The sequence below is a fragment of the Accipiter gentilis genome, chromosome 28 (genome assembly GCF_929443795.1).
Source record: "Accipiter gentilis chromosome 28, bAccGen1.1, whole genome shotgun sequence".
Classification (NCBI taxonomy): Eukaryota; Metazoa; Chordata; class Aves; order Accipitriformes; family Accipitridae; genus Astur; species Astur gentilis.
In genome coordinates this window covers 9,716,965-9,738,465 of record NC_064907.1, presented here as the reverse complement: position 1 = coordinate 9,738,465, position 21,501 = coordinate 9,716,965, and the positions used below count along the sequence as shown (strand labels likewise).

The 21,501-nt window shown below is 37.0% G+C and overlaps 2 protein-coding genes across 5 annotated transcripts in view; both read left to right on the top strand.

Annotated features, from left to right (window-relative positions):
- Positions 1-21,501, top strand: part of RYR2 (ryanodine receptor 2) — a 452,105-nt gene that overhangs the window by 187,847 nt on the left and 242,757 nt on the right. For all 4 annotated transcript variants that reach the window (XM_049830593.1, XM_049830592.1, XM_049830591.1 and 1 more), the window contains exons 8-11: positions 481-580; positions 3,993-4,089; positions 16,262-16,336; positions 19,621-19,777. In XM_049830593.1, coding sequence (XP_049686550.1) covers positions 481-580; positions 3,993-4,089; positions 16,262-16,336; positions 19,621-19,777 — 429 coding nt within the window. The remainder of the gene's footprint in view (positions 1-480; positions 581-3,992; positions 4,090-16,261; positions 16,337-19,620; positions 19,778-21,501) is intronic.
- ACTN2 (actinin alpha 2) overlaps positions 1-21,501 on the top strand; it is a 396,531-nt gene that overhangs the window by 362,693 nt on the left and 12,337 nt on the right. The window lies entirely within an intron of this gene.

The following is a 21,501-nucleotide window of genomic DNA, read 5'->3' as shown; positions in this document are numbered from 1 at the left end:
AAAACTTAGTGCAAGAATATATTTTGGTAAGTCCCTTAAGTGCCTTACAAGGTAAGTTACTTGATTACTTTGCTCTGCTGGCAATTTTAGGAAGCCAGTGGCCCACAAGAAGTAAGTGGTGAGTTACATTTGAAATACAGATTAATGTCGCATCCCAATATACAAACTTTCTGGAAAATGCCATTGTGTACAGAAGGAAGAACACCAGTGTAAGAACCCCGCAGCATTTAATAATCAGTTCTTTAGAGTGTTTGCTATGGTCTAAGACCCCAAACAGCTGACCGTTCTGTGCCATTTATGGAGGCAATATTTCTCATGTCCCTTGAAGAGTACCCAGGTCTGATTTTGTGGTTACTTATACAGTCAACAGGAACAATTTCTGTATGAAAGAAACAAGACAATATTTGATACTATTATTGTATACTGTAATGAGTTTTTTTATTAACCCCAAATAAAAGCATCTCTCTTTCCTGGTTTTAGCATCTCTCTTATGGCAATGGTAGCTTACATGTTGATGCAGCCTTCCAGCAGACACTCTGGAGTGTAGCACCAATCAGTTCAGGAAGTGAAGTTGCCCAAGGTAAGATTGATTCAATTTTAATTATTGAAAGACTGATTGTAAACAAAATATCTGAAAAATCAAATTATTCTGCCAAGTGTGGGAGGGGGTTTCTCTTATGTAAACATTCAATCCAATAAATAAATATACAGAAGTTCTGAAAACAGAGGGAAAGTTATACTGAAAGTGACACTGATGGTTTTCTGCAGATTTTTTTCTAAATACTGAACAGCTCATTCATTTTGCTAAAGGTATGATACCATTTGTAACGTTTTTATTTTTTTTAAAATGGCTTTTGGTCCTGGTTTAAAATATTATCTCAGATCATTCTGATGTATGCCGTCCTGGTTACATGTTCCTGAGACTGAGTAAAACAATGGGCAAGAGGACTGGAAGCAGGATGTGAAATCCTAGATGTTAAGACTGGGAATGGTTTTGTGGGGAGCATATGTTTGGGAAGAAAAACAAAAGGAAGGGAAAGACAGGAAGAGACAGGCTAGAACAACTTCCCAAATTTATTTATTTTATTTAGGAATGAGGAAGGGTTGGTTTTTTTTTAATGCAACTTCTGACATGAAAGGACAAGGATCTCTGAATTTACACCATGCTGGTTCCACAGAGAATCAAAAAACAGCCGTCTTCTGAAAAGTCTGTCACAGTGTAAAGCCTAATGATTTCTAGTTTCCTACAGGATAATTGTTTTGTAATAGAACCTTAAGAAAGTTAAAGCTGCAGGTCCTTTCTTTCTTACTCCCTGGGATTTTGGGGTACTATTTTTTGAAAAGGCAATACACTGAAATTTCATGTCAGTTCTTTTCATATGGCATATTTTAAAACACAGTTGTGGAATGCTCTTGGCAGCTTTGCTCATTAGATCTCAGGGACAGCATTGCCAACACCTTTCTATATTTTCATTGTGGTTTTAGACTCTGAGAATTGTTCTGCACATTCAGATTCTTTGACATGGTTTCTAGTGCAGTCTGTTATTAAAAAAAATGCTAGCACATTGCTTAACAGTGTCCTAAACTTTATGGTAAAAACCTTGCTGTTGATGAGAGGAGAAAATCTTCTCTTCTCCAACCTGTTGTTCCTTCCTATAAACTTCATTCTCCTTGTCCTCCCACGGCTGGCAGCACTGGCGTGGCATTCATGTTAATAATCCCAGTACAGTTTATTAGCCGAGACCCAGATTTGTGCTGTGCCACATCTCTCTGGTTGGTGAACCTCACTAGTGAAGACCTGCCTCGCTGTTTGTGAAGCAGAAGTCCACAATGATATAGTGTCACGTTATGCACTTAAACCTACAGGAATTCATGTGAAAATGATTTTAGCAACTGTGCATTTCCCTGTCTATTTGCTTGTTCTTTGCTGCTACGCCTTTCCATTTTCACTTTTCTCAGGTGTAGACATTATCTTTGTTAAGCACTATCTTTTCTAGAGAAGATCAGCTTGCTGGTGTCAGAAAGAATTAGAGCAAAGGCCTTATTCTAGTAAAACCAGCGAATGTTCCTGTGATCAAAATTGTCTTGTGAAGGGAGGGTAAATCTGACATTTAGTGTGTAAGACCTTACTCTATATGCTTCAGTAAAACTGTTGCCAAACTGGAGAAAATTACCTCAAAAAGGGGGAAGAGGAAAATAAAGCTAATTTTGTTAGTATCTGCAGAATGCTTTGTCATCTTCATAAACAAAACACTAGTGTATAGGAATAACTACACTACAATACTCTCTCTTAATCAAAACTTCCCATTGAAAATAGATTAATAAGTGAAACACTTCAGTTAAATGAAATTATGTTGAAGTGAAAATAATGGATAGATAGTCCATAAAATGAACTAGGATATTGGAGGTAGTTAAAAGAAAATGATTTCTTTTTACATGAATTTCTGCAAAACTGGCTTATGCAGAGATCAGTTTATTAAGTCAAAACAGAGCTTTAGACTCTGATAAGTAATTCTGCTAATTCTGTACTGTGAAGTGGATGGGGGGAACTTTAAGAACAAAACAAAACAAAACAAGAAGAAAACCGAAGAAGCTACTCAGGGCAGAACATCTTCAGAATTATATTGACACATGTCCATGTAAAAATTAAGATGTGTAACTGCTGTTACCTGGACATAGCCCTATGTGTCAAAATCAAAAATTTTAAAATTAAGTGCTAAAATTGTCCACATAAATACTAATTTGATACCGATTTCAAAGGCTTAAAAAATATATCCTGAAATATTCCCTGATATATATTCAGGAAAAAGATTTCCTGTAGCTTCAAAATAAATCTGTGAAATGTGTGCAGTGTGACTGTTGGGTCTTCAACACCATTTCCCTGTAGAGATCTGTCTCATAGTCTATTATTCCAATAATTTATTTTAAAAATCTTTTTGTTATAACACTAAACCCAAGGAATTTTGTTACCCCATGCTTCTCAAATGCAGAATTTTGTATTCACCAGTTCTAGCAAGAAGGGAAGCTGAGTTTGGGAAACAAACAAGTGTTTACATTTAGCTTGTCAGACTGAAAAAATACCATTGAATTGCACTTAAAATCTACTAAGTCTTCGTATTTTTCAGTTACTAGATTATAATACAGTATTTGTAGGATAACATAAAATTATATTTCTTTTTAATGTCACACCTCTGATGAAAAAGCATCTATTTTGTTAATATCTTTACTGATTAGAATTATGGCCTTATTTTCAGCTCTGGCTGTGATGTTCTGGCTCTTCAAATGTTGTGATGCTACGTGTATGCTCTGTGCCTTGGTTTGTGAACGCACGTATCTGTACCCGTACACTGCAGAGCCCAATGTTTGGCTTTGAACCTGCATGTGCAGTGGAGGTATAGGCAGTATAGGAGTTTCCTTTTGGCGTCCAAATAAATGGCGATTGTAGGTTAGGAATCTTAAATCAAGCAGAGATTAGAGTGGATGTTCCCAGAAGTTTGTCTCACAGAAAACTTCCAAAGACACCAAAAAGGATTTTAAAGTTAACTAACAAACAAACTAAATCAATCTTTTTTCTGTTAGTATATAAACTGGACTCCGTAACTTAAATGAAATCCAAAAGTGAGTAGGTAAAATGGAAGAGTCTCCCACTTTTTCTGTTGTAATCTGGGAGGGAAGTATTTGCTTCCTTGTTTCCATTGGATCAGTCTTTTTCTGAGTTGCACTAACTCTGTTGAATCCCCTGTCTGTGGCTCTCTTCTTCCTGGTCCAGCCTTTTCCTACTTGCTGATTTGGAGCTTTTCTCACTTGGCAATGTCCAGCTGGCTCCCCAGGGTACAAGATATCTTTCTCTTCTTCTGACTCTTTAAAAAGTAACATAAAATACCAACAGAAAATAATGAAACAAAACTGATAGTATTTCTTACAGTTTGAACTATAGTTTTACGTGTTGCTATGTTCAGACAAATGCACTTGATTTTCTCCCTTTATGCAAGGATATCTGATCGGAGGGGATGTTCTGAGGTTATTGCATGGTCACATGGATGAATGTTTGACAGTCCCTTCGGGTGAACACGGAGAAGAACAAAGAAGGTAGGTTTCCAGCATATAATGGAATAACGAATGTTGCTGAATCAATATTAAGTGTCACTGATAGTACAGACTTTTGAAGGATATTGTGATGAGATGTATTACTCATAAGAAGGAATATTGTTGAGATCAACTTTGGACATGAGCCTCTTGCATTTTCTTTTCAGTATTGTTCAAGTCTGATTTCACTTAGCGGGTGTAAAAGCAATCAATAGTGATTTTTGATAACTTATTGTCATCTTTACTGACTTAAAAGAACTGTGAATGGAATGTGTTGGTTTCTTTACTGCTGTCATTTTTCTGTAATCACAAAAAATTCTGCAGGACAGGGTATGTTAAGATTACTGCCCGGTCCTCCAAGACTACTAATTTGGGTATTGATCTCAGGTGTACCTGTCATGGCAGTCTAGAACTAGTTTATGGTTAATTTGTTGACTAAAAGAATCATAGAATGGAAGTAGAGAAATGATGACAGCTTGATATGTGTCTCTCTCTGTTAGCTAATAAATCCAAATAGTGAGAAGACTAGCACTGAAAGTGGTGTGTCTCAGTGGAGTGATTACATGGGTGAATCAAGGTCTTGTTTATTTGCTCTAATAAATTATGCTTTAAGCTTCTTTTCAGTAGGGCAGTGTCATATGGTTTATTCCTACCTTCAGCCTGAAGATTGCTTAATGATAATGTTGATTTTGGAACAGTTTGTTTAATGCAGCTTATTCTGTAGCTTCACTTCCATGGCAAAGAAAGTGGTATTCATTCATTTCCAAATGAGTCTTCTTGGTTTGCAAATAGAAATGTATTTTTTTTTTTATTCTATTTCGTTCTTATCTTTACAAATAAGAATAAGACATTGGAAAGTCTTATAAAATATAGCAAAAATCTTCTATGAATTTTTAAATATTAATGATAAAAGCTTCAGAGTTTTCTTATACAGCTGCTAACCAACCCTTCCTGGCTATTTCTCATATTTATACAAGGGAATAGTTTTTGAACACAGAAAATATTTCAAAATGCTGAGACTTAAAATGTGATCAGTAAGTGTTTTAATTTTAGTTACTATGATGCGATAGATCCATTACAGTTTGGAGTTTATTGCTGCCGTTATTATCCTCACCCTGAAAGTGATGAAAAGATAAGATGATAAATAAATAGGATCCTGTAGTGTTTGCTCTTACCTCAGTCTAAATCCTGCAAAATTCCTTTTAAAAATTGTAGTTGCAGTGTAATTGCAGATTTGTAGGATGATCAAGCACTTCGGTAATGAACCTTAATGCTTAAGAACACAGTAACAATCTGTCTCTTAAACAACACTGATGTGATATTTAAGTTGCAGTAAAGGAGCGCAGGGTTGAAAGTAAGAAAAAATTCATTTGATCTGCTTGTGCATTCACATGATTCATCTTTGCGTCCTATAACACAGGAAGAATAGAGTTCTTAAGCTGCAGACCAGTGCCGTGAACAGACCAGACCGTTATGCTTCTTTCAACAGTGTCTACCTTTTCCCCTATCTGTCTAGTACCCCAAAAGAAGCAGAGCTAGTTGACAGCAAATATTACCTATGTCTTTGTCTTTATATTTCCTGATAGCAATACTGAGAAACATTGCTTCTCAGTGCCTCATAAAAAACAGATCTGATCTTCTGAAATTTTCTTGTTGTTCAGGAGCTTTCTTTAATAAACGAACAGAATAAAAATAAATCTGATTCTTTTCATTTTCCGCTTTTCTGAAGTTCATATATTGATTTTCTGAAATATTTTTCATGATTTTTATTAATAAACCTAGAATATAATCTGTGATAACTTGTAATTTTATGGAGTTAGGTATAATCATTCTGTGCCCCACGCTTTCCCCTCTTAAATTATTAGTAAGTTTAGTTATTGCTTACAACATCTATACTTCTATCTCTAATTAGGACTCTTGCCTATTCAAAATAATATCTAAAAGGATAATTTGTGGCTCCTTTCAGTTTTCAATATGTATGCATACCTTATTTTGATGGGTGGTATTTAACTGCTGCTAGAACAATATTAAAAAATAAAGGTAATTTTGGCAGGTAGGAAATTTTAAGATAAATTACTTATCTTTCATTTTAATTTAAGTTCTATAACTTTTGTATATAAGGCATGGTAAAGTATGATATATTTGGAGTATATTAATTCCATATTATCCTTTTATTGCCTTTTGAAATGGCCTGGTGATATATTGTTGTGGTTGTGCTTGGTTTGTTTTGTCCCAGCATATGCCTGAAGAGCAGCTCTTCTCTGCAGAATGGCAGTGTAAAGGAACACTAAGAAGGTCCATCTCTGTTGTGACTAACTAATTCTTCTGTCTCATTTTTCATTTTTCTGCAAAGGCCTCCTCTTTATGTGTTTTCAAATAAATAAAAGATCAGACAGTCCTAAAATAACAGTTTTATTCTATAATGTCACCTGGTATCTAATCCTGGGAATGAATAAATTGTTTGGATGTGAAGGATCCTCCAAGGCAGTTTCTAAAAATAACTGCTGTTTTTCTCTATTCTTAGAGCATTGATACAGTTACATAAATTTGAGTATAAAAATGTTCCAAAGATTACCAGAAGTCCAAAATAAAACACACGTTCTCAAGCTGTTTCTACTTTTGTGGAACAGCATTTAGCACAGTGGAAATCTGCGATACAGTGACAGTGCAGATACTGTTTTCATGATTACAGTACCTAACAAAGCTTCCTCCGAGGCAAGGTCATTGCAACCTGTACTGGAAGAAGCCTAGTACAGTGGCAGAAATAGTCATATAAAAAGCTTATAAAATTCTCTTCCATGTCTCACCATTTTTTCTGAATGTATACTGTGTTTCCTTGCTTAATTGTTGAGCTTGTGTGTCCCTCCATGTGGTCCTTAAATTGTGCTACCATGATCACTAGAAGGTAGGGTGGAATCATTGTATTTTTGGAAGAGGGACTGTCGTGGTTTCAGCCCAGCCGGTAACAAAGGACCACGCAGCCGCTCGCTCACTCCTCTGCCCCCCTCCGGTGGGATGGGGAGGAGACGGAGGAGAGAAAAAGAAAAAGAAACTGGAACCTCGAGGGTTGAGATAAAGGCAGTTTACTGGGACAAACACAAAGAGATTACAACAACAACAACGGCACTAATGAAAAAGTATACAAAAAGAGTGATGCACAGTGCAACTGCTCACCACCCGGGACCCGACGCTCCGCCACTTCCCCCACCGAAAACAGAGACCACCCCCCGGCCCGCTCCCCATTTATATTCTGAGGATGATGGCACATGGTATGGAATAGCTCCTTGGCTAGTCCAGGTCAGCTGCCCCCGCTGTGCCCCCACCTCCCAGGTTCCTGTAAAAATTAACTCTATCCCAGCTGAACCCAGGCCAGGGACTTTGGTATTGAGTGGTGAGATGCAATTGCACAATGAGCAGTGGAAAAAGAGCAATGTTCAGGGCCAGCTTTTGACACAGGCAAATGGAGTGTGCCCAAGCTGAGACGCTGCTCAGGAGGATGATTTTGTTCCCTCCCTCCAAAGAACTGAGATCCAGAAGGCTCCTTTGGCCAGCAATGGATGGCCATAGCGTTGGTTCTTGCATGCACAGGCCACTCTGTACCGTCTTCTGGCCACAGCCACCTCGATTCTGGAAGGAGAGGAGAGCTGTCAGGGGGCTGCAGGCCGGTCGGCCAGCGGCTCCTCCCTTGCCTCCTCCCTCCCACAGGCAGCGGTGGTGTGTTGTCTCAGCGGTACAGACCTTCTGCCCTGCAGCAAGAGGTCATAGAATCATAGAATTATTTAGGTTGGAAAAGACCTTTAAGGTCATCGAGTGCAACTGTCAACCCAACACCACCATGCCCACTAAACCATGTCCTGAAGTGCCATGTCTATGTGTTTTTTGAACACCCCCAGGGATGGTGACTCCACCACTTCCCTGGGCAGCCTGTTCCAATGCCTGACAAACCTTTCAGTAAAGAAGTTTTTTCTAATACCCAATCTAAACCTCCTCTGGTTCAACTTGAGGCCATTTCCTTTCGTCCTATCCCTAGTTACCTGATAGAAGAGACCAGTACCCACCTGGCTACAACCTCTTTTCAGGTTGCAGGCATACGACGGCGGTCAGGACAAAGGCAAAGTGGCTGGGCTACTTATTGCCAAGGCTGCTGTGTCTTGGTGCATTTAAATTCCCAGTGAAGAGGGTAGCTGGGAGAAGTGGTCTGCTGCTGCTATCCAGCTGAATTTGGTCAAACTTGCTGAGAAATCTTGCATTGTTTCTGGTAATGCTGCCTTTTATGTGGTGATACTTGGCTCTTGATGTAACACCAGTGAGACATTATTCAAAGATTACATCTCTGAACTATAAGTAGTTTAAGACTACTTTGACTGTTTGTGTAGTGAAAGAGAGATCAGAGAACCAATTTAAACAGATTCTTGAAGTAGTAACTCAAGAAAAATAGTAAAATAGGAATTTATTGCCCAAAATATTGCCCCCCCCCCGCCCCAAGATCTACTTGGAATCACAAACCTTAAAGCAAGTTTAAGAAGTGTAGTGGCTTATTTACCACACAGAAGTCTCTAGGCTGGGGGTCTCCTATCCACTCAAACATGTGGACTTTTCCTTGGGAAGCGATTTCAAGTAGATTCTCCCTGAAGTTGCTAGACTTAGTTTGCTTTGTCGTTAAAAAGCATTCCAGTTGGAAGCAGTGCAAATAGAGATGTTTGTGGTAATATGTTGGTTTACTTGATATTACAGTAGAAAAAAAGTAGTGGTATTGTTATTAAAACACCGCAGGCAGAGTGGGCATGACCCTGGCAGTTTTCACTTACTCTGACCCAAATAAAGTGCAAAAAAGGAACAGGCAACTGGTTAAGTATGTGCAATTTCATTGAATCAAATATAATTTAACGCACATTCCAGTTAGGTATGTTGCTGGTTTAAGGACTTGTGTTTAAAGCCTTGTGCATAGAATCCTTATACTGTGTTTCTATTATTTAAAATGCCTTAGTTATCTATAGCAAGGTAGACCTAAATTTGCAGTGTTGTTTCTGTAGCTGCTCAATTCAAATTTCAGAAGCATTTCCAGGTAGATTAAAAAATACAGGTATAGATATACAAGAGAAGGCATAGTATAATCAGCTTGGAGTTCTGGTGGTTACTTTGATTCTGTTTATCTTCAAAGCCAGGGGAAACTTCCGCAGCAGCACAGTAGCGGGAAGTCTCTGTTTATCTTGACTCCTTTTCCTCCTTTTTCTGCCCGCATGGTTTGTGGCCTGGCTCCCACCATATGAGCTGATAGAAGCAGTCTGTCAGGTGTGTGTATGGGAATGAGACAGACCCAGAAGGGTTTCCTTGATTTATGTATTTTTATCTTGAAATAAAGGATTGCATATTCACCTTTCCCAATCTTTTCCTCCTGTTTCATACATTAGAAATTTGTTAATCATTTTTAATACTTCTTTTTTGGGTGGGGTTTTGTATACAATTGTCCAGCAGAAGATTTAAATCACTGTTTGTATTACAAGTACCTTGAAATGGTCTTTGCTTTCATTTGGCATCTTTTCCTGTTGAAATTGTGACACTTTTTTTTTTTTTTAAATCCTTTTTTGGTAATTATAGTCTTGAGTCTTCACTTGTGAATTTATAATATCAAAAGAATGAATAAATTTATTCTAATTATGGTGGAAGTTGGCATTTAGAGCAGGTATACATTGAAGTGCTTCTGTGAAATTGCTTACCATTGTTTCACTCTTCCAGTTAAAAAATTTTGCAAGAAATTTTCATAATAAATTCAGGTTGTGTAGCAAAGACTTTAAAAGTATTGTAATAAACAAGCTGATTTTTTTCCCCATCACAACTGAATCTTTACTCTTCATTTAAGATAAATTATTTTACATTTTTCACGTTGTTGTATTATGCATGTCATTTTTATTTTCCTATAAAAATATCAGCTGGTTATTAATACAGGACTTCATATGACTGTAGAGTTTGGGTTTTTTTTGTTTGTTTTTTTGTTTGGTTTGGTGTTTGTTTTTGGTGGAGGTTTTTTCCTCCTTAGAAGTACCCCAAAACTAGTGGCAGATAGCAGTGGAAGTATGTAATCAAATTTTTTTTTTTTTTTTTTTTTTCTTGATTGGGTTGTGATGCTTGCTCTTTATTATACCACCATCATTCGTATTATTTTAGAACGTAAAGTCCACACAGGAGTAGGGCTGTGAGTATTCACAGTTCCCAGTGTGGTAGGGGGCCATGAATGTTCCCATTACAACTAATGTGCATTTTGATTTGCAATATGTATTTTAAAGTGATGACTTCAGTGCAATTTGGACCCTTCAGAAATATATCATTACAGAAAGAAATTACCAGAGCAAAGTGCTCCTGGCTTTTGCAAAGTATCACCTGAGGTGGAACAGGCTCCAATTCCTCAAACCACCCAGTCAGAATAGGCCTTCATGAGGGAATGTATATGTGTAGCCCCATTCCAGAAGCAGTTTTGTCATTGCTGCCTTTGAGAGTTTCTTTGGGTTAAACATATTACGTTAAGGCTTTTGTGAATTATTTTGAACATTTTGTGTTAGTCTCAGAAATGGATAGACAGGTTTTTAAAGCGGTGAAAGTCAAAATCAATGTGACTTAGCCAATCACAGCTCCTTTTCACTTTCCTTTCCATGCCATTCTCTTCAGACAGGTAAAATACACTCTTTGATGTGGTATTATGAACTAGTGAGGACTGCTGTTTCCCAGAAAGCCTGGGATCTGGCGCGTGTGAAGGATTGTTTATGACTGAAATGTGAACTCAGAAAGTTTTCACCCAGCATAAATCAATAACTTTTCCCCCATGCCCAAAACAACCCACAAGCCTTGAATAGTAACGGTTGTACTTTTATCAGTTGATTTGAAAAAATCCATGGAGCTCTTTAGTGACTGATTTTTCAACTTAAAACCAGATCAGCCTTGCCTGTCATTGAAGGAAGTGGAACAATTTCTTTAACTTGAACTTTGACATCTTATTGGGATTTATTAATTTGTGTATAATCCAGGTGCAGTATTGTTATGTTATTTATGCCATATTTATGGCACCCTGATTCATTCCAAGTTACTGAGTTTTACTCCATTATTTCCTTGCTATAGAACTCGGGGGTTCTTGAACAAAGACTACTTCAGCAGTATCGAAACTGCCATTTAATGTAATTTATTTTAACCTTATTTAATGCCCTTTGTAGTCAGTGAATTTCACTGCAATGATTGCCCTCTCTCCGCTCAACAATACCTTAATAAGAATATGAATTCAGTAATGATTCCACCGGGGGTTTGATATGTGGTAGTCTATTTTAAACCTGTGTGATTAATCTATTAGCGTAATTGGAGACGAGAGAGTCAGACACCAAGCTTGCTTTTTTTTTTTTTTTTTTTTTTTTTTTTTTTGGTGTTTTTCCTGGCTTTGCCTCTGCATCCCACCTGGGAAGACTGGAGGAGGGCGCTGGGAAGGAGTGCGGGGGGCGCGGGGCGGGCGCAGCGCTGTCCGTGGTGCTGGAATCACCGCCCCGGCGCTGGGAGAGACACCCGGCGGCAGGTTCCAGCTCTCCTCAACTCCTGGTGTGAAGGGGAATTCGAGAGGTTAAGCACAGAGTCAGGGAAAGGGTAATGTTGTAAAGTTACTTAGGGGCATAGGTCGGACGAAAAATGACTTCACGCACCAAGCAATTAACTAGATCAAGGTTTAACTATAAAGATGAATTGGAAATTCTCAAAGGTTCTGAATTCCTTATAGGTATTTTCATCTGAAATAGAAGTGGTTAATAGCCTTATTCCATAAGTGTAAAATATGCAGATAAAGTGCTTTGGAAAGAATAGGAAAAAAACCACATCAAGAAGTAGTGTTATGGGCATGGCTCAGAAGATATAATGTAGTATCCCAAGCTTTCTAGGCGAAGACTAACACTCATCATAGCTCTTGTTGACCTCTCTTTTTCTGCTGCTTTTTGTACTTTCCTCACACATTTACATTACTCATGATTTCATAATAAGGTTTTGTAATGCGCAGGTTTTCTCTACTGTTTGGGAAGTAATGTGCATCTTCTGTGCACCTTGCAACTCAAAATTATTTTTTTTTCCATCCTATCAATGTAAATCTGTAGTAACTCTTTGATAGTCAGAGAATTTTTGTGGGTTATTCATACGTCATTAGCAATGTTTCATTGACCTAGTAATACCAGTATCTGATATGGTGTACCAGTGTGAGTTTCAGGAAGGATTAAAATGTTATAAGTCATACTTCTTTTTCAGCACTGAACTGTTGTCAAGAATATATAAAAAGAAATGAGGTGCATCCTATCAAATAACTTTTTTATATAGAACAAGTACTAAGGAAGCTGGTGTGAGCAATCTCAGAGAGGTTTACTACATTTATTTTCACAAAAGAAGTTAAAAATGAACTTTAGATTTCTTAGAATAAAAACATATAAGATGGTTTGAGTTATGAATTTATTCAGTTGCTCTGGGACAATGGTTATTATGCGTACTTTTATGGTAAAGGCAAAGAGACTTGTCTTTCAATGAAGATGAGATATCTTTTATTCAAAGCCACCTTTTCGTTGCCATCTTTTCTGTAGGGAAGACGATATCTAGCTAAAGACACAAGAGCTTACACCCTATTCCAGTGCTTTGTGCAACCTTTTTTTTTTTGTAGCACATACCTTTTTTCCTGCCCATACAAAAGTCTTGCTGCTCTATCCATGACCCCAGTCTCTGGGCTTCTTCTTTTGCTTCCCTGTTGGGATCCTTGATCCCTAGCCCTTCAGTCCCCAGCTCTTTCTCAGTCCCCCTCTGGACTGCTGTCTCTTACTCTTTTCCTGAGGGTTTGCTGCTGCCTTTTTGACTTTTGTCCCTAAAGTGCTATCACTGTCTTTATGCCTTCAGTCCCTCTGTTGCTACTGTATCCATTCATTCATATGGAAATAAGAGACAATCCCAGGATCTTTTTATGTCCTTTGGTAAACAAATTGCACGTTTTTATTTAGGATTTCTTTCTTACTATAATTTTCTCATCTTACATGACCATTCCAAGACTGATAGCTCCCCTTTGAAAGAACAGAAAAAGGAAATAATGGATGGACAGTCACATAAAAGAAAACTACTTCACCCATTACAAGCCATTCTTTTAAGTTCACAATGGGAGGTTTTTTTAATGTGTTTAAAATTACACTGACCCAACTGCTACATGTAATCCAAAGCTACCTTCAAAAGTGTACTCAGACTGAGAAACTGGTGACAGCTTCTGGGTTTCCACTGTAAGAAAGAACTCCATCCCTGAAAAGTAACAAGGTACCAACTTAAAAATGAAATATTCTGATTAATTTAAGCTTTTGCTTTGACCTAATTTCTCATATATTTAATGACTTGAAAACTGCTGAATAAAATTGTTAAATTTTGTAGCAAGAACTCCAAATGCATTTTTGTCAGTGAGGTTTATACTGAAATAAGCCAGGATGTAATCAGAATGTTTTGACTTTTAAAAAAGCCCCCAAACATTCCCCCACCCCCGAACCCCCTAAACAAACAACCCACCCCCAACTCAACCCAACCAACCAGGGGGGCATTTGATCTGTTATTGTTTAGATGTTACTCATGGGGCATTTGATCTGTTATTGTTTAGATGTTACAACATAAACCCAGTCTATGAGTTGCAGAACAAAAATTTGAACAAATGCCTGAAGAGAAGAGACAGTGTCTGAACAGAGAAGCAGCTGAATGCAAGATTGTTTAGCATTTGCATTTTACTGTACTAATAAAGGTCGATTTCAATAAAAAAATAAGATTGAATTTCATTCCTTTCTGTGAGAGAGATAGGAAAGACTTACTAATACCTCTCAGCTGCTCCTAGCACCACAACCATTGCACCAAATGTCTAAGATAATACATGGAGAAAATACAGGATATAAGGACAAGGGGACGATTTTGTACATGTTTATATATGTACCTATAACTTTTTTTTGGTACATGGAGCATGTGCCAGCGTTTCTGTTTATACATGGGTCATGAATATTCAGTGTGAGTGGTTCTGTAATTGTAGTGTGGAATATTTATTTTAGATAGATATATGTATCTAAATATATATTAATATATATATTTAGATATATATAAAATCTATTATATAAAAAATATACTTTTACCCTTTTTTTCTCCTGTATAATTTGTCTTCATTCTTTTGCAATGTCTGGGAGTGTTTATTTCCTTAATACTTGTCCTGGTTGCAGCTGGGGTAGAGTTAATTTTCTTCTTAGTAGCTGGTACAGTATGTTTTGGATTTAGTGTGAGAATAATGTTGATAACATGCTGATGTTTTAGTTGTTGCTAATCTGAAGTTAAGGATTTTTCAGTTCCCCATGCTCTGCCAGCAAGGAGGTGCACAAGAAGCTGGGAGGGAGCATGGCCAGGACAGCTGACCCAAACTAGCCACAGGGATATTCCATACCATAGAACATCATACTCAGTATATAAACCAGGGGGAGTTGGCCAGGAGGAGTGGATTGCTGCTTGGGCATCGGTCAGGGAGTGGTGAGCAAGTGTATTGTGCATCACTTGTCTTCTCTTGTTTGTTTTTTTTCTCTCTCTTTTTTTTTGTTTTATCTTCCTTTTCATTACCACTACTATTATTATTATTGTATTTAATTTTACTTTAGTTATTAATCCGTTCTTATCTCAACCCCCGAGTTTTACTACTTCTTTTCAATTCTCCTTCCCATTCCACTGGGTGGGGGGGAGTGAGAGAGCAGCTGAGTGGTGCTTAGTTGCTGGCTGGGATTAAACCATGGCAATACTTTTTAGCATATTCCAAGATGATTTTTAGCACATCTGTAGTTTCATCTATTGTTAACAGTACTGAGAATTATATTCTAACTCACTATTTGTTTTGGTTTTGAACCATCTCTTTCAATGTTGGGTTTTCCTCTGTGCTAATCATGCAGTTCCTCTGTATTACATCCAAAGGAGGACTTTGGAAGCTAAAGCCTAGTAGGTACTAGGTACCTGATTCCAAACCTGTGGTCCTCAAAAAATTGCTTCTAACAAACAATTGGAAATGCCTACAATTTCAATATTAATATCCCCTAAAGTTATGCCTCTGGCTATTTTTGGCAGTGCCTGATCTTGGCTGAAGATCACAACATTTACTCAATTCATGAGCTCTTCCAGGATCCATGCAACTAGGTCATTCTTTGGCAGTGTTCCCTGACATACTTGATCTGATAAGCATAGTGACAGCACCCCTTTGCATAAGTGACTCCTTCATTCATTTTCCCAAAGGAAAGGCCTAGGTTTTTAAATTCTGGCACTGTCTTAGGGCAGAAATAAAGGTGCAGGCAGGAAGCAGTCCAAAGGACGGCTGCCTAAATCTAGAGTGGCAGTGCTTAATACTCACCACATTCTTAGTGTTTACTTTGAAAAGAAGCCAGGTTATCTACTCGGGGCTTTTGGTGACCATAAATCTAAACAATTTCTTGGATCCAATATAGGTCACTTATCTGTATTTAGAATAATGGAGAAAAAAACCTCCCAACCTTTTTTTAGGCTTAATTGACTGTTTTTTAAAAGCACTTAGATTCTGGATATATGCAGGAACTAGAGGAGTCTTTACATATTAAAATTTGGAAATAGAAAGCTGTTAACATCTGAGATGTGTTAAGAGTGTATCAGTGTGGTTGTGAAACTTCAGGTGCTATGATAATAAGTGAATTTTCATAATTCAATGCAATAAGTTGCATGGTTATTTTAATAGTATAAGCTCTGAGAAAAAATAACCTGACCTGTGAGATGTATGCAGTGACCACAAATCTTTATCATAATTTGATATTTGTTTTTTGTTAGAATCTAGAAATACTGTAATTCAGGCTATGGATTTTTTTGAATTTTTTTTCTCCTGGATTCTCTATCCTTAAAACACTAAGAAAGAGGTCTGAGCAAACACTGTATAAATCTTGTTGTTGTGAATATCACAATAATGATGCTAAAGACAATTAAAACAAAATTTGAGTAACTAAGTCTGAAACTCTTAATTGATAAGAGCTGGTTTTGAATCTGATAACCTTTGAATCTGACAGTTGCAATAATTATGAGATGCAGTTAAATGAACAAATGAATATGATGAATTCTTCCAAGAGAGCTGAGCATTTAGTCTGTGCCTTTGCTTGATTTTCAGAACTGTTCATTATGAAGGCGGTGCTGTGTCAATTCATGCTCGTTCCCTTTGGCGACTAGAGACTCTAAGAGTTGCGTAAGTAAAATCTCTCAGAAAGAGAAGTCCATTTGGCAGGGCACTTTTTGTATAGTAAGAGTGTTCCTGTAAAATTGGGTTGATAACTATAAAACCAGACTGATAATGCTAAAATAATCTTCGAAAATTGCTCTATGTAACTTTCATGAAAAACTCTTTGCCTTAAAAATAATAATTTGTGTGCCACCCCCTAACTTGTTTAAGCCATTGGGAAGTCTTTAATGGCAAAAATGCTGCCTTGCATTGTTGGAAGTGTTGGAATGATAGTAAGGAATTGTGCCTTGTTTGTTAAGGCAATTGCATTGTAAAATGGCACTTAAATTGTATTACAGTATGTACTTGTGGTAAAATTTCTAGTGACTAATGAATTATTGCTTTTTAGAGATTAAATCAGGGCAGCTTAGCGAAAGGTTACATTCTAATGATGCTGTTTTCTCTGTGTGCATTTTATTTAATAGGATGATGTTAAATGTCATTGGTAGGGCAGTAAGATTTTTGCTTTGGACTAAAGTTGACCTTGAGAGTGCTTGAGTGAAAATGATGAAACTGTGGAAGGATCTCTGGCTTTTTATTTTCCTCATTGCATGTACTTCCCTAATAAGCAGTGGTACTGGAGCAACGTGGGGATGTGAGAAATTACAGGTTTCCGTTACAGCTGTCTTATATATCACTTTGACAGGCATTGTGTACAAACTTTTGAAGTGTAAACATTTGAACATACACGACTGCAAGAAATTGTAAGAACTGTCAAAACAACTAAGCGAAGGCAACAGTAATCTTTCTTCTTAAGGAACATGACTTTCTTACCAAGAAAAAAACCCCAAATGAAATCCCAAGAACAACACTCTCTCCTACAAGTCCTTCACCCTCCCTGTTTTCCTGTATGATACCGTAATAACTATGTACATTGATTGCTGAATTGCAGGCATATTACTATTCATGCAAATGCTTCAATTTATAAGTTAGTATTTGCATGCCTGAAGTCCTCCATCAGTTCTAGTCCTTCCAGAATGACTGCAGATAATATTAATTCTATTAATTTTATATGATTTTGAAGGAATCATTGTTCCTGAACTCTCCTCATTGGGGGAGAACTCTCACAAAAATTGCCTGCACATGCAGACTGCCTTTTGGGATGCCCTGCCATGGGACACCACATACTATTGCTCAGCGTTGCTTCCTTTCCCAAAAGGTGATAGGGATCATATTCTCACATTGCAGAAAAGAATTTGTAGTAGTCAGAAATGGCTTCACAAGATACTTTCTGCTCAAAAGGCCTTTCTTGTAAGTGAACATGAATTGTCCTTTTTCCTATCCTGCAGGCATGAACTAGGGGCATGGCTCAATTGCACTACATTTATTATTTTCTTTTTCTTACGGTCCATAGCTCCTGGGTCCAAGAGAAAATCGAATCAAACTAGGGAAAAGGCAGCTCCCCAGCACGGCCCATAATATGAAAGGTGCAGAGCTGATGTGTTTTACCAGACCCAGGAATACAATAGCTGAGATTCATGACCTGACATTTTACTTAACTGAGAAGCAGAAGTTGTGCTAGTACACTGATACGTAGATGTGCTTTTGTGGAGTATACTGATTTTGCTGAACAGAAAAAAAGAAATGCGTGTCTGAGACACAAAGCTTCCATATTTCCTTCCTCCCCAAAGTCCTCTCCCCTCGAATTAAACAGAAGAGACTATTTAGTTTACAAAAGAAAACAGTTGAAGGGAAAACCTTTTCGTTTTTTTGGCCTCTTTAAAACCAATAACTAAAAAGGTTTAGGAGTTTAATTAGTGAGTTGTAATAAATCCTGTTACAAAACAGAAGCCAGGTATTGCTCTTGCATTTTAAAAACTCCTGCACTTTAAAAATGTCTGCCAAATCGGTTTGGCATACTCTGTGTACAGTATGGCCAACTCTTAAGAAGACAAGCTTAAACAAATGGATATTTATATTGATTAGGTAGAAGTGCTTTGATCTGCTACATGTATGTGTCAAGGAAAACGAAAATGACTTAAACCTGTGTAAGTGCTAACTTAAGGGGGGATTTTCAGACTGGTACATGAATATATACAAAACATTTGCATAAAAACTTTTTATGTTTTTAAATGCTGTACCTGGAATTACTTTAAATGCAAGTGAGAAGATGCAGTAATACTGTATTGGGTTTGTGTGGCTACCAAAACCTTGCCACACAAACCCAAAACAAATAAAGAATTCTCATGTGGGAGTAAGTTCATAATCAGGTTAAGTTCATAAGGATGTGTTTGTATATTTCATTGATGTTAAGTGAACATCTGTTGATAATTTTAAGCTACTGGAAGCCAGAGTAAGCATAGGCAATTACTAGTATTTGTGGAGGCACATCAGAACCTTGGCAGTGTGTCGTAACTCTATTATGATGGGCATTTTGCAAACACAAAATAAATATAGGATTTCCTCTCCAAAAAGCAGTGCGCACATACATCTAAAGTGTAAACTTTTGAAGATGTAAGACTGAAGAAAGTTTCGTGAAGGTCCAGGAAAACATCCTGTGGCAATTTTCCAGTCTAAGGAATATTCAAGAAGCCTTCTGAAATGGCTTTGTGAAATACATCCTCCTTAGTAACCCCTACAGAAGCTTATCTTCAGGAGTTAATCAGGAAGAACAGAAGAGCTGACTTTTCAGTTTAAGGCAAGAAGTTAGAAACCTACAACCTATATTTCAACTTGAGAAGTTCTTAGGGAGCTTAGATAGAAAATCTTTGCCTTTCTTCCTTCATTTCCTCCCATAGAATATGAAGAATCTGGGCCAGTCTTTGCTTAATCATTTTTAAAACTTATTTTAGGAGGGGGTTTATTTATTTATTTATTTATTTGGCTATTTTATTTTTTGCACACTATTTAAAGTGTACCTAAAATATGCTGACTGCTGAAAGTAGAGTGCTCTGGGAGAGCGAACAAACCTGGCTGCTGGTAGATGAAATGTTGGAGAAGGACCTGGCAGATCTAAGCATTTGCGTATGGCATAAGCCTCCTTTTCTGTGGGTGGTCTGTATCTTCTCTCAAGAAGAATTCAGTCTGAACCAAGGCAGCATGTGTAAAGGAAGAGGTTAAGATTATTTATTAGAATGGTTTTGTAGGAGGTAACCACAAAGTAGCCATTTTCTTACTGGTAATCCAACATTTAGCATTTTACCCTTTTACCAACTAGTTGGTAATATAATGTACTTTAAAATATTTTTGCCAGTAGTAAAAAACTATGTTTTATTTTAAAAAACAAAAACGTTTCCTTTGAACTTTCCTAGGTGGAGTGGCAGCCACATCAGATGGGGACAGCCATTCAGACTAAGACATATAACAACAGGAAAATATTTAAGTCTCCTGGATGACAAGAGTCTTCTTCTTACAGACAAAGAGAAAGCAGATGTAAAATCTACAGCATTCTGTTTTCGGTCCTCCAAGGTATGGAATCAGTGCAGCATTAATATAACTAGTAGTAATTCCAATCTGTTTAGTAAGCGAGATTTAGATATTTCCTACTGCATGAATTATTGGAGCCTTCTACATTTTCACCGATTAAAAAAAAAAAACAAACTCAGTACAAATAATATCTAGAAAGCTTCTTTTATCATACTTCCTTTGGGTACTGCTACCTGGCTGTTTGTTTGTGGGCTTTATTTATTTATTTATTTATTAATTACTGCTTGCCCACTTTTGAACAGTTTCCTCGTTTCTTATTTGTTTTTTCTGATGAACTTCCCCAGTACTTCGCTTCTTATGTCTGCTGGCTGACGTAGGGAAAATTTATAGTATTATGGGTTATTTAAATTAAATTGGAAAATCGGGATTTCTTTCATCAGATACTTTATTGTAGTCTAATTTAAAGTTACCATGGTCTGACTTTTCATTTGACACCTTCAATAAGCATTTCAAAATCAGAACCAACTTTTGTGTAGTGGGTAAACAGTTTAAAATAATACTATGATTAAATTTTTCAATGTCCTTTGGTTTCTCATACTTTTCACCTGCAGCATGATGTTGCTGAAAATTTTCCAACATTAATGTCGTTTTTTAAAAAATTTATCTTCCAAAATCTGTAGTAATAATAAATGGAATTATTCAGTAACTTATTTGTAGCATTTACTTTATGTATTTTTAATTATTTGTCTGCTTGGGAAGATGATAAATGAATATATACCTGAAAGCAGGTATATGTTCGACTTTTGCACTCTGATAACACAGACTTAGTTCAGGTGATTGTTTTGAGGCCCAGACAATGTTGGTTTTTTTTAAACCAGCTAGAAAAGCCATAGAAATACTTAAGTATTTTAGGACAATGCAGTGCAACTATATTGGGGAATTCCTGTTGCAGTTACTATAGATCTCAACAGTTATTCTCCCTGGAAGCAAGAGGGATAAAATAATTCATTCACTGATTCTCAAGACGGAGTCTTCAGCAGGGGTTACTCCAAAATGAGTGGAACAATATACTGCGCTCTACGTGTTACGTGAAGGCAAGAATAGTTAGCAATACAGAGAGTATCATATGTTGATATGGAGAAGGTGGTTCAACTCAATTTTCTAAGTAGCTTATGCACATGTGTTTTGGAGATAAGACAATGTTGTATTTGAAGTTTTTTCATTTGTTTTTTTTCTAGCTGAATTTGGAAGTGTTATTTGGAAATATTCTGAGGTTGTATATTTTTAAGTGGTTTTGTTCTGCCATGTTCAAAATAAAAAGTTAACATTTTTTGATTTAGTTGTTGTTAAGTGACCAAACCTATTCTATGCTGACCAGAGCAGAGATAAAAGGCTTTGGGGCATGTAGAAACATGTTACGGTAATCAATTCTTTAAGTAACATGAGAGTATTTTAAGAGGGGTCTATAAGCTAATTGGCATGTGCCAGCTATAACCTTACTGATATTTAAATAGTAATTTTCAAAGAAATTGGAAGTTTGGAAGATCTTATTTGATGTTAATTTTATGTATATCGACATTCATTTTAACTAAAGACTTACTTGGAAGGAATTATGGAGGTGCCACAGGGGAGGAGTATATGGTTTGCTCTTCATTGCTGAGAATGAATCCAGTCTCCTGCTTAGGACTTCTTAAAGGAGTGTCATGTTTCACTTTATTAGGATACAGGCATTAAAAATCTTAGGTGCCTTCCCTCTCTGGAAAAGA